At 41.9% G+C, this 14,319-nt stretch overlaps 1 protein-coding gene across 2 annotated transcripts in view; it reads right to left on the bottom strand.

The window, feature by feature from the left end:
- jag2b (jagged canonical Notch ligand 2b) overlaps nt 1-14,319 on the bottom strand; it is a 47,979-nt gene that overhangs the window by 9,179 nt on the left and 24,481 nt on the right. Inside the window, exons 4-12 of one of the 2 annotated variants that reach the window (XM_062436794.1) lie at nt 13,912-14,169; nt 12,651-12,711; nt 9,400-9,530; nt 7,077-7,196; nt 6,623-6,736; nt 6,141-6,254; nt 3,912-4,025; nt 3,483-3,529; nt 3,190-3,363 (exon numbers count right to left, since the gene is read on the bottom strand). In XM_062436794.1, the coding sequence (XP_062292778.1) occupies nt 3,190-3,363; nt 3,483-3,529; nt 3,912-4,025; nt 6,141-6,254; nt 6,623-6,736; nt 7,077-7,196; nt 9,400-9,530; nt 12,651-12,711; nt 13,912-14,169 (1,133 nt within the window). The remainder of the gene's footprint in view (nt 1-3,189; nt 3,364-3,482; nt 3,530-3,911; nt 4,026-6,140; nt 6,255-6,622; nt 6,737-7,076; nt 7,197-9,399; nt 9,531-12,650; nt 12,712-13,911; nt 14,170-14,319) is intronic. The other variant, XM_062436795.1, reaches the window with a different exon arrangement.

The raw sequence follows: 14,319 nt of genomic DNA, 5'->3' as shown, positions 1-14,319 counted from the left end.
TTAAGTTCTCCTTTCACTAAGTACATTATAACCCAGATTTAACTGCAAAATAAGCTTATTTTTCTTTTACATTTATTAATACAGAGAAACCCAATTCAAATGTTGGGCTGAGCAGCATCTTTTGCCATTAGTCTACATCTGTACTACACTACCACACACTATCACTGCACTAAACTGTTACTTTCAGGGATTATTATGACAGTGAAACAAGCGAGGCCAAATGATCAATGGAGAAAGGAGAGCTAAAGTCTGTGTGTAGGTGAGCAGCTTAGCTTGGCTCACGCCATCGCCACTGTTCAGAACAAATCAAAGGTAAGTGGACGAGCAAAGTAAGCCTCAGAAACCCTTCCCTAAGCTCATCAAGGGAATCCATGCTTTTGGTTTTACATCTCTGTGCTGCTTAATCTTAGAAGATTATTCTGAGACAGACGGGTGGCAGAGGAGAGAGTGAGAAGCTGAGCAGGCAGGAGAAAGATAAACGCATTGTGAGGGCAAATATTGACTCCGGTCCAACATAACGCAGAGCCACAGTGAATATAATAAAGATAAATCGTCCCTCATGCTACTGGGACACAGACAGCCACACAACTAAAGGTTGCAGTGACATCTTTTGCCATTTCTACTTGCTGCAGAGTGAAAATCATCCAGTTGATGTAAACAGAAGCCTACTGTGCATAAACTCTGGGCTGCACCCCTTTGCCATTTAAGGTGCTGAAGAAGAGAGTTAAGAGTAGGGCAGCAGGCTGGGTGAAGTCTGTGGTCACACAGTTTATTTTAAGTGTCATGGACAGATACATTTTTTCTTCACCATTTGCATGTGTGTGTTCAGGGAATCTTGCCTGAGTGAATTGGGTCTACAAATCTTTGGCACATTATTACAGATGTTTGCATAGTTCGTAGCATGAGACTGAGTTTTCATTGTAGCAGACAGGCTGAGAATGTGTTTGTGGTGGAAACCCACAAGGGAAAGTCAGTCAAAACTTGATTTATTGTGCTGTTTAAAAGAAGCTTACTTGTCTTGCATGACATAAATGTCCCAAAATATATATTTTTTAAAAAGCATGAATAGTTGAAATGTAAAACAACTACTAAAACTCTCAAGTTTTACTGCCTTGTTAAACGACAGAGCTCAAATTGCATGCTGAAGCTCTTTTTTGGTGCTTCATTTTTAAGAAAAGCTCATCCAAAGCTCTTTGGTACCCCTGTTTTATTGACTTTAATAAAGCTTAAAACATAAGGTTAAAAGTTGAGTCTTGACCCCGGGGAAACAGCAGTTGAAAAATCATCAGCTATTCTGGAGCTTTTTATTCTATCACATGAGCCTCAGCAGATGGAGTTTGTAAATGCTAACATTAGCATACCAACATGCTCAGAAAAAAACGCTAATGTTAAGCAGGTATAATAGCTTGCTTTCCCTCTCTTCCATCTTTATATTTGTCTCTCAACCATCATTCCCATTCATCCACTTTGCATGTATATTAGTGTAATTTTTTAACATGCTCATTTTAGCATGCTAACATTTGCTAATTAGCTCTAAACATTAGTATTCGTCCAGTAATTTATCAATGTTTGAACCCAATTTGATGGCAATATGTCCAATAGTTGTTGACCTATTTCTGGAAAAAGGCATTTAACATTTCCATCTAAGTCAAATCTTTTTTTGGCTGGCTCCCTGTATAAACTTTATGAGATGGACTGAAATGTATACTTTTTTATAGCATGATGAAGACAAACATGTCTACTAAGTGAGTAAATGCTGTGACTCTTTGTGTTGTGGATTCTTGAGCCATTCCACTGTGATTCAAGTTGTCCTCATTTCCTCTGAAGACATCATTCAGATCAGGGATGGGCAAAAACAATATTACACAATCAAACTTTCAGACTTAAACATAGATACTAATCAGAGAAATATGACGCTGCAGGCGTTGTAGTTTTGGCACCGCGGGGCAGGATGTACACTGTGCCATAGCAGGCATCAGACTTCTGTAGTATGCGGGCAGTAATCCAGCGTCACCTCATTCAGCGGGGCTCATATTTATAGTAGAGATGCTAAATCAGGATTGGCTCCTGACCAGCAATGTCCTCCATTCAGGGCCCAAGAGATGAAGTGAAGTGTCAGTTTCCTCACTGCTAACCTACATTAGCTTCAAACACAGACTTCAAATATAACAGACTGCAGCAAGGACACTGATATGTAAGGTTTGTAGGAAATAAAACTATAAATTACTACAGTACTTTGCAATGAAAGGTGGGTCTGATTCGTAGGGTTGGGAATATACTGTGTTACACAACTTTTAGGGAGATCATAGTCATAATTTGGCACATTGGGGAGTGTGCAATGGACAGTTGGCTCAGATGACAGTGTTGTAATGGTGAGTGCAGTTAGTGCATTTGCAATGGCATTAAAAATCACTTTGTGTATATTTTCCAAAATCCAAATGGCTATCAAGCAAGTACTAATTTTCTTTTCACCATTACATTATGATCTTTCTGGCTTGCCAAGACACTTGACAACATTTTGTTTTCGGATTGGATGGTTTTATTGGCACACTATCATGCCATGGCAGCTTATACAGCTTTGTGGTTCCAGGAAGATTTTGTCACTACAACAGCTGCCTCACGGTCCTCATCCAGGGGAACATCCTCTGCTGTAAAATGTAACTACACCTGCTGCATAACATTACCTCCTCCATCTCCATGATAGTCTACCACATCGTTGGCAACTGGATTCATATTTTCTACTTATGTCAGGTCAACATTTACGACTACTAAAACTTCTAAATTTAATTTTCGCCTGCAGATTTCCAACAACAGGACTTTTCTTTTTAATCTTAGCTAACATTTTTGTGAATGAAACTTGTCTACAAAGCGCAGCACGGATGTTAATAAAATCTATCAAATGCACACCACATGAACAGGTTATTTATAATGTAGTTGTGCAGTTAACAGTTTGATAAATCCAACTCCCTAAATTCTGAAGAAACCAGGAATGTGACACACTATTGGTCACTTGTACTACTTAATTAAGTTTCCATGTTTTAAATAAGCTCTACCCAGACATGTGATGTTTGCCCGCTTTAGTCTAACAGCTGCAAAAAAATAAAAATAAAAATAAGAAACACCTGCCAATATTCTATCTCTGCAACCACCACCGTTATCCAGTACTGGGAACTCCAAAACTGGACTCACCTCACACAGCTGTCCTGAGAACTCCTGTGGGCATTCACACACAAAGCCATCCAACAATGTGTGGCACTGGCCTCCGTTCTGACACGGTCTGCTGTTGCACTTGTTCCTCTGGATTTCACAGTGGGTACCAATGAAACCTGGTGGGCACAGGCAGCGGTAACCCCTCGGAACCTCCTGACGAAAACAAAAAGAAACTCGGTTAAATCGGTTAAAGAGTCAAGGTAACCAACTGTCCAGTTGAATAATATTCAACTTTTCTAATCACACTAACTTGAAAATTCAAACATCCATACCTTGCATGTTGCTCCATTCTGACACTGACCATGGCAGCCATTGATCTCTGAAAAGAGAGCAGACACATAGAGATCAGGTCTTTGGCCATAAATGACCTATCCATTCTAAAGTGCAATCTACAACTTGGTATGTGCACATTAAGTAAAAGTTTGGAAACTAGTGAAGCCAACGGAGTGTTAGATAGACTTTGTATAGACTGTAACTGGGCATGCATTGGATCCAGAGAGGAACTGGGCATGCGAGTTCAGTCATGATGGCAGAGCGGGAGCTTCAGTTTGCCAAGACGAGAAAGGAACAGGTTACCGCATGCTACACCTATGTGATGTGTCCAGGGAAGTGAGAGGAGGCGTTTGAAAATAGCCAGGAAAGGAGGTCGCCAGTGGAGAGAGACAGAAATTTAGAAGTGACTTTGAGAAAGAAATACTGACTGATGTCACAGTTTTGTCCAGACCATCCCTGGAAACAGTTGCAGTGATATCCACCAATCAAATTTTTGCAAGAGTTAGCGTTCACACAGGGTTTTCCCTCGCACTCATTTGCATCTGTGAAGGTAGGACGCAGAAGAACACAGAGTCCATCAAAAGGTACAAACCAAAGAAAAAGACAGGGAGACAGAAAAGTACCCAGAAATCTAATTTTTGAAGCCCCAGTAACCAAAAATGAAAAAACTGGCAGCAGCAGTGATAATGTTTGTAATTTTATTAAATGTTGTGGCGAGTGTTTGAGCTCTTTGAACTTGATTAAGATAACCCCTTGTGATGTCATCAGGGTTATCACTGCTTGGGCTTAAAGTCTCCAAACGTATAACAGAAAGCCTGTGTTACTAACTGGGACTTTAAAAGATGTGGGTGTTTACCAGGCAGGGAGGGTCTAATGAAAAGATGCTATTGGTTTCATTAAAGCGGAATGTATAATACAGTATATTTGACACATGCTAGGAACAATTTAAGTCCATCAGCCTGAATCTATTTCAGTTTTTTTTTTTTATCCAACTCTTACGAATCCCCTGACTTTAACTTTACTGTCCCTCCAACCTGTATTTAAGAATTAAGCATATGCCCAATAAAGAAAAATTACTGCATTTATTCCCTTGACTTTTTTATGAACTGTTTAATCTGTAAAATGTCAATAAAATACTCAAAAATGGTCCCAGGTGTCTGACCAAACATTCATAAACCCCAAATATTCATTTACAACACTATAAAAAAAACACAAATGCAGCACATATACACATTTGACACACTGGAACCACTGAATTTTTGATACCTTTGATTGTTAAAGCAATTATATTTTCTTTTTTTTGTCTACTACAGCATACATATCTGCTCTATTAATCCCTTGTCCTGTGTTTTTCGTTGTGAAAGAAAAATCTATAACCAAAAATGAAGAAATATAGTTAGGTTTACATTATTTCAATTAAATGTGAGTTGGACTTGAATGATCTGTAGGTCAAGCTGTATATCATTGTGACCGGCTGTGGACCTTTGTTGCATGTCATACCCCCTTTTCCCTCTTACCACATATTCCTTGTCTATGTCTGTACTGTAAACTCTCCAATAAAGATAACAGTTTCATTATTAACAGCCATATTATCATATACATTTGCACCAAATTTCAGTTAAAAATAAGAAAAGCATATCAGATTAAAACCGACTTTCTTAGTGACCCATATTTTCCATTTTTGAAAATATGGGTCACTAAGAAAGCCAAGTTCTGTATGCAAAACCCAAACATAACCACTTTGATAAAGTTCCTCCTGACGCATCCTAAAAAGCCTCGAGGAAACAACAGCTGACAGATGACAGTTTGTGTTCTCGTCGCTCCTCTTCGGATGAAACGCGTGTAAACAGCACAGTTTCACTCGCAAATATTCACCACAGACATCAAAAGTGTTACAACAAAGAAAAGCACTGCTACTCAAATATTCAGAGGAGGGGGAAGGCAGTCCGCAGGGAGTCCTGCTGTGCTCACTCACACACACACCTGTCTTCTCTCTGAAACCCAACACTCCACACACACACACACACCCATCTCCAGGTAAGACAGGAGGCCAATTGCCGCCTGTAAGCTGAGATCTGATCTAGTAAGATGACACTGAACTCTTGGGATCTCTTTCCTGCCTTCAACCCCTCCTCCCTCTCCCTTCCAACACACACCCCAACTTTGTTTACCGGTCGTAATCCATTTCCTGGCTTTACGCCGGTCACGTCCGCTTGTCGGGATGGGAGCGATATAGAAACGAATGCCACCGCCAGCGACAAACAAACAGCCGGATATAGACACGCTAGTAGCTCATAAAGTCATTGAGAAAAGAAAAAAAAAAGGCAGAGCTGTGGGCAGCTGCCCGCTCACACAGGATATTGACAGCTTGTACTCTGGCCATGGGGCTCAGGTTGCTGGTTGCCAATTTTAATCCAAAAATACAGTTAACCAGAGCAGTGAGAAATGCTGCCTGTGTCTCAGAGGCAATTTATTTGTTTTAGGAAGTGGTACAAACAGGAAAGAACTAGCAGTAGAACAAATCTCCAGGTGGAAATAAAAGCTTATTTGCCAAAACGAAATGAAATCATAAAACACTTTCATAACCTCTGGTGTGATAGGTACATAATAGGTGTATGTGTATGTGTGTTTTCTTGGGCTGAACACCTGAATCTTACCTATCTGGCAGGTCTTTCCTTCCCACTGCGGAGGGCACACACACTCGAAGCCATCTTCCAGGTCGACACAGGTTCCACCCTGAGCACACGGACTGGAGGAACAGTCATCGAAATCTGAGAAAAAACACGTGAAAACTCACTCTCTGCTTATGAAAACTCACTCTGCTTCTTTCCAACAACATGTCACATTTGTTGAAGTGTTGGGACTTTAATCAGACTTAGGACATTAATACTGTAAGATGGTTGATGACAATGAGACAGGGTTGAGAGGGAGAAAGCTGAGGTAAGAAGTTCTAACTCTAAATGAAGGTTGCTGGATGAAGAGGTGTTCAGTAAATACTACAGACAAATGTTCAGTAGGAAAGGGAAGACGAATCCTTTAATGGCCGAGGAGTTATAGATGCAACTTTAAAAGGAAAAGCATGATGGTGCATGTGTATTAACAAAGAGAGAAGATGATTCAAAGTAGCACAGCGACTCACTGTTTGCACAGGTCGGACCTTCCCAGCCCGGCGGACACTGGCACTCGAAACCAGTGGGAACTTCGTGGCACGTACCACCGTTGGCGCAGGGATTGGAAACACAGGCGTGCTCGGCTGATGGAGGGATGAGAAGGGGGGCGTGGTTACGCAATGAAAAGTCAAATTTCACAAATTCAGGTAATAGGTTACAACTGTCAATACAGTCTTAATGGCATCTTTTCACATCAGGCACGTCTTAGTATCATGTGTTATCATCGAAAGATCTTTATGATTTCTTTGCTGTTTTTCAAAATTCCCCCTACAAGAATCATACTCTTAAGGAACCTCACATCAAGAGAGAAGTGATGTTAAATAAGGCAGAGAAACTTTTGTACATAAGAGGAAGACCATCTTTAATGAGCAAAAACACAAATCCCCCCCTATAGTGGGTGTCCACTTTGGGGTTCTTGCTCACCTATGTGACAGGTCTTGCCAGAGTAGCCCTGAGGACAGGCGCAGTAGTACTCATCTGGCTCGGTGTTCATGCAGGTCCCTCCGTTGACACAAGGCTGGTGGCGACCACAGTAATTCAGATCTGGAGGAGACCAGGAGGCAAAAGCACACATTTAGAGACACTAAAATACAAATAACCAAATGTACAGATATATCAACTTACAGAATCAGCACTAAATGAATCAATTCATATTGCCTTAACTAGAGGTCAAGGACTTTGATCTCTGCCGTCTTACTTAACTACCCCTGCATCAATGTAGGCACCATGCTCCAAAATATGCAGCTTTCTTTGCCTACATACTGCGATTACTATTTATTGTGCGATACATTATATTGATGTCTGTCAATATGCACCGCTGCTGAAACTGAATTGAGATATTGATATTGATGGCAAACAGCCGACCTGGATCAAAATATCAAAAACTTGTATCATTTTATAAAATCTAATTTGATAAACTTCATTGATTGTTAGGGGGAAGCTGAAGGTTTTTAAGTCAAACCCTTTACAAATTAAAGCTGTGTCCTCAATCACTCTATTTAGTGATTGGTGACATGGATGAAAATCAAATATCACGTATTTTTGACCAAATACCTTGATATCGATATTGCGATAATATTGTAGAGATACAATACAATACGAATATAGAGTAATGTGGGTTTAATGACTAAGTGGGTAAAGGCAAATGACATATTTACTGTAATGCAGCATTTAAAACCAGCAAAAGACAGCAATTATGCCGTATCACAATGTTACGATATCCAAAATCTAAGAAGATATCTAGTCTCATATCACGATATCTATATAATATTGATATATTGACCAACCCTAATTCTATCTACGGTTAAATGGTAGCTTGATACTGATTGTTAAGGTGGTTTAATTTAAAAGGAAAACCTGTGCATGCCAAATAAAATAGCAATATCAAAAATGATCATGTAATTAAAAGACCAGAAGTGAAAAACTGACACTATTGTACAGGTGTCATATGAAAGTACACGAGTGAAGACTTTACTCGAACACTTTAAAACGGTCAGAGAAATGTCAGCTACAACTCTGCCCTCAGACTTTGCTAATTGGATCGACCCAGTGAGACAGCTCTTTGCTTGTTTTGCCATTTATCCTGTTGGTGCCTGGAGTTCCCAGGAAGCTTGTTGGAGTCTTTGCTCGGTATAGAGCACCAACTGTCAGCTTTAACAGGAAGCGCAGTGTTTTCTCAACCACTCTGCTGCACTGGATCATGATAGAGGTTTTACAGTATTTACTGGGTATGGTCAAGTGGTGAGCAAACAGACCAGTTTCTGTTTCACTTCTTATTTAGTCCTTTAGTAGTTATTGAGTCCTAGCGATGTGAAATTTGGTGTCAGGAAAAACAATTTACTTATAAAAAATAAAGAAAAAGCCATGGCAGATGATTAAGATACAAAATTCAAACAAACCCAATCTCCAAATATGCAATTTGGCAGGCTAAGAAAAGCTTTCCATTCTTTTTTCCATGTACAAAACAAACTCCACTAAACCCTATTTGATCCCTGCACACTATCCTTAGGCTACAGGACAGGTCGCCCTAAAGGCTGGTAAATAAATGAGCAGGGATCTGTCTCCACTGGGGTTCTTAGGACCCATTCTCATCCCCTGAAGAGCCCTCAGTGACGAAGGGATGTGCAGGGATCGAGTGTCCCTGCTGCTGCTCAGATCACACAGGCAGTAAAACTATCCAGCTGCTGTTCTGCAGTCAAAGAGAATGGGGAGTAAAGACCATTCTGACCTTATAACAAGGTAGATTTATGCTGTAACACATACCAACTGACATATCAATTGATGTCTGTGAGATATAAATGAAGAGAAAAACAAATCATTTGCTTCCGATGTTCTAATTTTAGGAGATTTCATGTGTTTTTGTCTAAAATCACAAGTAAAAATTAGCTTTTTTGTGACAGGACAAGACAAATGTATAAGCCATTAAAGCAAAATATTGTCCCAGTGCAATTTAAAAACACAAATCTATTTTCACACAAACCTATTCCACCTGCTTTCTACATGTTTAAACAGCTCAGTAACAGAAGAGTGCTCCAAGCAAGCGACCAGCATCAACCTACCAAACTAATTAGAAGCCAAAAAAGCTAATGACTGTTGCATCTCCACTCTGACTGCATCGCTTCATCATGACTCATGGAATACAGTCAACTGCAGCTTGAGGTTGCGTGCAGGATGAGGGTGGGGACTGTGCCAGCATCTTGCGTGGGAGGTGGTGAAATCAGAACAAAAAAACAGAATTTTTCCATACCTTTATCGCACAGCAGGCCACCCCAGTTCCTCTCGCAGTTGCACTGCCAGGGGTTGTTGCAGGTCCCGTGGACACATCCAGGATAAACCACACATTCATCACAGAACTGGCCCTGCCAGCCGTAGTTACACCTGTCGAATAGAGAAGTCAAAACATGAACATAATTTATTTCCCCTTTTCTAATGCATGATCTTTCTCTCTATCAAGAATATTTTCGTATGCTAGAAATTAAATTTTTTTTAATAAAGAGAAAACTTAATTGATATCTTTTTCATCCAGGTTGTATTTGAACATTGTTTATCATTTATAATTGAGCACAGCCTCAGTTTCAATAATTAAAAACAATCTGCAGCAGCTTTACACTGAGTACATTAAAGTTAGACATATCTATGAAAAAAGGTCCTACTTCTGCTGTGGATGTAGCCAAGAGAAATAAAGTCAATAAAACCTGAAGGAAGAGATTTGAGATGCAGAGATTTCCCATTTCCTTTCTCCCAAAGACTCGTACAAATAAGTTAAAAGAGAACTTGAGTAAACGACAGCTTGTCACACACATAACGGATCTCCACCGAGATGTCTGCGTGCACGTAACATGCTCTGAGCTGACAGCGTGTCACTGGTTGCTGAGCACGCTCAATACCGAATGAGTTAGAAAAAAACTCAGACGTATCACACAGATAGAAGTGAATAAAGGGACACAGTGAAGCTCATGATGCTTCTGCACATGTCTGGGTTCAGGTCTGAGCCCTGCCTGTTGGTGGTCGTGATGATGGTGTGTGACATGTTGTTAATGTTTAAACAAGTTAGAAACTGCAGCAGACATGGTAATGGTAATCTTACCAGTTGATGGCGAGTCTTTGCTGCAGTTCATCATTTAGTTTTTGCATGTGAGTGTGGGATTGTGACGTTACATTTGTGTAAATATGACCAACAAAAATATATGATACTGATTGGAGCGGGTCCTGGCCAATCAATCAGTGGTCGATCATCTTTAGAGGGGTTAATCTGTCACTTTCTTTTTAACAGTGACACATTTCTGACTAGCCTGTGAGTCCTCCTACTCTCTAAGAGTTAATTATCCTGGTTTTTGAAGGTCTAAATAGCGATTTACGCCAAGGGAGAGGCTGCCACTAAATGCCAAGTTTCTCAGATATTGAGGCCAACACTAAATTTGTTTTATGCATGATAATAAATCATGATCATTTTAATTGAATCAGTGGAGGCCTATTTGCAGAGGATTCTGAAGGTGCGAAAGAGGCGACTGGCGTTGAGGGTGAAGCCCTCGAGTGCAACCTGCCCGGCATTGGAAACAAACCTAATACTCTGTCTTGCACTTGCGTCAACCTAGGCCCAAGGCCTCCTGCCAACTAATCTTAGTGGAGGGTGACATTCCAGGGCAGGAGGGGTTAAGAATACTTCCAGCAGCTCCCGTGCTTGGGTTAGAGTCTGGGGCTGAGGAGGGTAGGTGGGGGCTACAAGGGTGGCACAGTGGTTCTGCGAGCGAGACAACTGTGTGTATACAGAGCGTACGTGCACGCTCCTGCAGCTTCACGACAGCGCTCGGCTGTTCCAAGGCTGCGGTGTCGTCGAGCCAGCTGTCTTGTCAATTGACTGCTATTTTGAGCCGGCGATCTCCTGCAGACGGCACCGCTGCCTCTCCAAGAGACGATGCCTTTGAAAGTCTCTGCCATTCTCAGGCTCGGGGAGGGGGGGAGAGTTGGGAGGGGGTGGTAGGGGGTCCAGAATACTTGCCATGTTTCTTCCACTGTATATGATTAGCTTCACAGGGTCTGACAGCAATGAAGCAATAACACTAACAGAACTTTGGCAGGCAGACACAGCCACAGCTTCTTAAAGCTTTGAAGGTATCAAAAGGCTCTTTCTGTGGTTTCATTCTTGGCCGTATCGAGATCATTAGGACTCATCAAACCCCCCTACGGAAGTGGGCGTGAGGTGGAATCCAGCACCTTTTGCATTTGGACATATCAAAAGGTTGCAAAACAATCGGAGTGGTGAAAAATGTGTTAAGAGTGCGTGCCCGAGTGATTCTTGGGACACGGCAAGCCTCCGACAAATATGTCAGAACAAGCCTAATGTGTGCAAATAAAAATCCCTCAATGCAGGGCAGCGTAACAACAGGCATGTACCAGCTTTTGTGTTTCTCAAAAGCCTGTGGCAAACGAGGCAAAGCTTTGCAAAGCCCATAAAACTGTGATGAAATAAAAGGGGGGCGGTGGGGGGGAATGAAAAGGGCATGAGATCGCGAGGGATTTAATGGCAGCTTTTCTGTGACCTGAGGCTTCATTAAATTCATGCCTCTGCAGGACGATTCTTTCACTGCCGCTCTCTCCTATTCATGTCACTTTTCCTGTTGACTTGGAGGTGACATTTCATAAGAATGAGTCGCTTCCCTCTGTTGTCCGTCTGTTAGCTGGAATAAGGATGCGAGCCTGCTGATCAAGTCAGCCACGAAAAAATGCGAAGCAGTTTCCGAAAAAGCTGGTCATCCCCCTATTCTTCTTGAGCCAAATGCTTTCCTTTCCTAATAATGTGAGTTAAGTGTCTCCTTTCATCCGGCAGGTGGGGGGCAGGAGGGGTTTTTTCTTTTTCTTTTTTTACAAATGACGACGGGATGTACCGCATCCTGGAAGTGTGGACCTATGGGGGCCATTCGACGTCACTTTATCTCTCTGTCATTTCCACTTTGGGAAACGTACACAACACAGTGGGATGTTCATTTCCTCTCCTGCCCCCTGCCCCTTCAATGAGGACTGCATTGCGGATGGGAAGGGGGATATGACAATTCCCGGCACGTTTACAGTGGTCAAATTCACACACGCCGACGACTCCTTTTCTTCGGGCCCCCGGGTGGCAAGAGAGAGCTGATGAGATGCTTGGTATTCTGCGGAGGATTTCGGGCGGCTAAAAATACAAGAAAGGCAGGCGCGCCCGTTGTCCTTTTCTTCTGAACCGAGGTGGAGATGCCCCGCGAGGGGAAGTGAAAAGCTGACGCGATAAACAACAGGCTTGGATTTGAAGGTGCCTCTGTTTTGGCGTCTGACATCCATCATTTGTTCACACCTTATAAGCTTCTGTGTTAGTCTAATCTGGAAGAAGTCTAACACTGCTGCGGTTGTATTTTAAGATCTTCCAGAAAAAAAACCTTTCTATTACAAACACTCCTGTCTCTGTGCCAGATATTCAAACTGATTCAAAGAAATAAAGATCCTCTGTACATTAAATCATCTTACTTGCATTCCCCTGGGACGGTGCAGCTGCCGTGTAACAGGTTGCAGCCTTGCTTGCAGGTCGCTGAAAAGAGGACATAAAAGAAGAACAAATTAAAAAAGGTGATATTTTGATTCATGTAAGAGAAATGCACCGCCACACTTCCTCCCATACAAATATATTCTTATATATTCTTTTAAGCAAGGGGGAATAAGAACGGGCAACGACATGGAGACGTGGGCGGTGGAGATCTTTCTAACAAGTGCAACAAGACGTGAGAATTCATGGCACCCTGACCAGGGTTTGGAGGGGGGGGGGGGGCGAAGAGGGGACAACTTTATAGCCTGCATGTACAACACTACCCCCCTCTTAAAAAACAACCCCAGCACCCTCTCTCCTCCTCGCCCCTCCTCTTTTTCACCCCTTCGTCTTCTAAGGTCAGTTGGGTGATTTATAGAGGCCCCCCACTCTCTCTCCGACACCACCCACAGGCACGACTCCTAACGCTGCTCCATTTTCACACACACACGCAGGCGATACACACTGCAGATCCACCGTGCTTTTCTATGGGACTGAATGAGTTGTTGCCTTTAGGGATGCAATATGTACAGTAGACCTCAATAGGTGCAATGTAATGGATCAAAAAAAGTATACATATTCAATTTAAGCTTACTTATGACTTGTAGCTTAAGCACATTGCATGTTATATAGAATAAAAACTAATCATTTTCATCACTGGTAAATATCCGGATTATTTTTCCAATTAAATTTTAAAAAAGTGAAAATGAAAGTTCCCAGAGCCCAAAGTGTGTCTTAAAATGTGTTTTTCCAGTTTGAAATTTAATCTTATTATTTTTGAAACTTGATGCTGCCTCTTCACTCAAAAATAATCAATAGCTAGAAAGCTTACCAACATGTAAATAATGTATATGCAAAATACAGTTTAATTAGCAAACTGACTACCTACCAGTTTGCTGCAACTCATTGAAAGACCCTCCTCTTTTCACTAGCTATATATGGTTGATAACATCTGTAGACTGTGGCAGATTAGCCTGTACCTGACAAAACCCCAGATGAACTCCAAAATGAACACAAATAGTAACAGAGACGGCTGGCGCTGACGCCATTCTACACATAGTAAATTAAGCATCGGTACACAGGACACAGGATGTGGAATCCAACTTGGCACTCCTACAAAGGCTTGGAAGACTAAGTATAGATAATATGATGTCACATTTTCATTGTTGCTTAGAGTCAACAGTTGCAGAGAAGCTGACAGCTCACCTGTCCTGCAGTCGTCGCCCATCCAGCCGTCCAGGCAAAGCTGCGCTCCGGACTGCTCGCACCGATAGTGTCCGAAGTAGTCGTCGCGAGGGACGCAGAGCTTGTTGCACTTGTTGCTGTAGTAGTTGTCGTCACATCGCACACGGATACGGTAGGTGAGGCGAGCAACGGGCCCGTCGTGCATGATGGTCTGCCATTGGTCCCCGGGGTTGATCATACCGGTGTGAATGCTGCGCTCGATTAACAGCTCGTCCTCATCTGAAAGGTAAACCAGATGAAGACAAATCAGTCATGTCAGCTGCAGCTATTAAATATCTTCTCCTTATTACTTCAACCCGTGTCTCAGCTATTCATTCTTTGTTTACAAATGACACATAGTAACTCACAGTAACCCCACTTCATTTCACA

Source organism: Scomber scombrus, chromosome 17 (assembly GCF_963691925.1).
Source record: "Scomber scombrus chromosome 17, fScoSco1.1, whole genome shotgun sequence".
In the NCBI taxonomy this organism is placed as follows: domain Eukaryota; kingdom Metazoa; phylum Chordata; class Actinopteri; order Scombriformes; family Scombridae; genus Scomber; species Scomber scombrus.
This window is presented reverse-complemented; position numbering and strand designations above follow the sequence as displayed.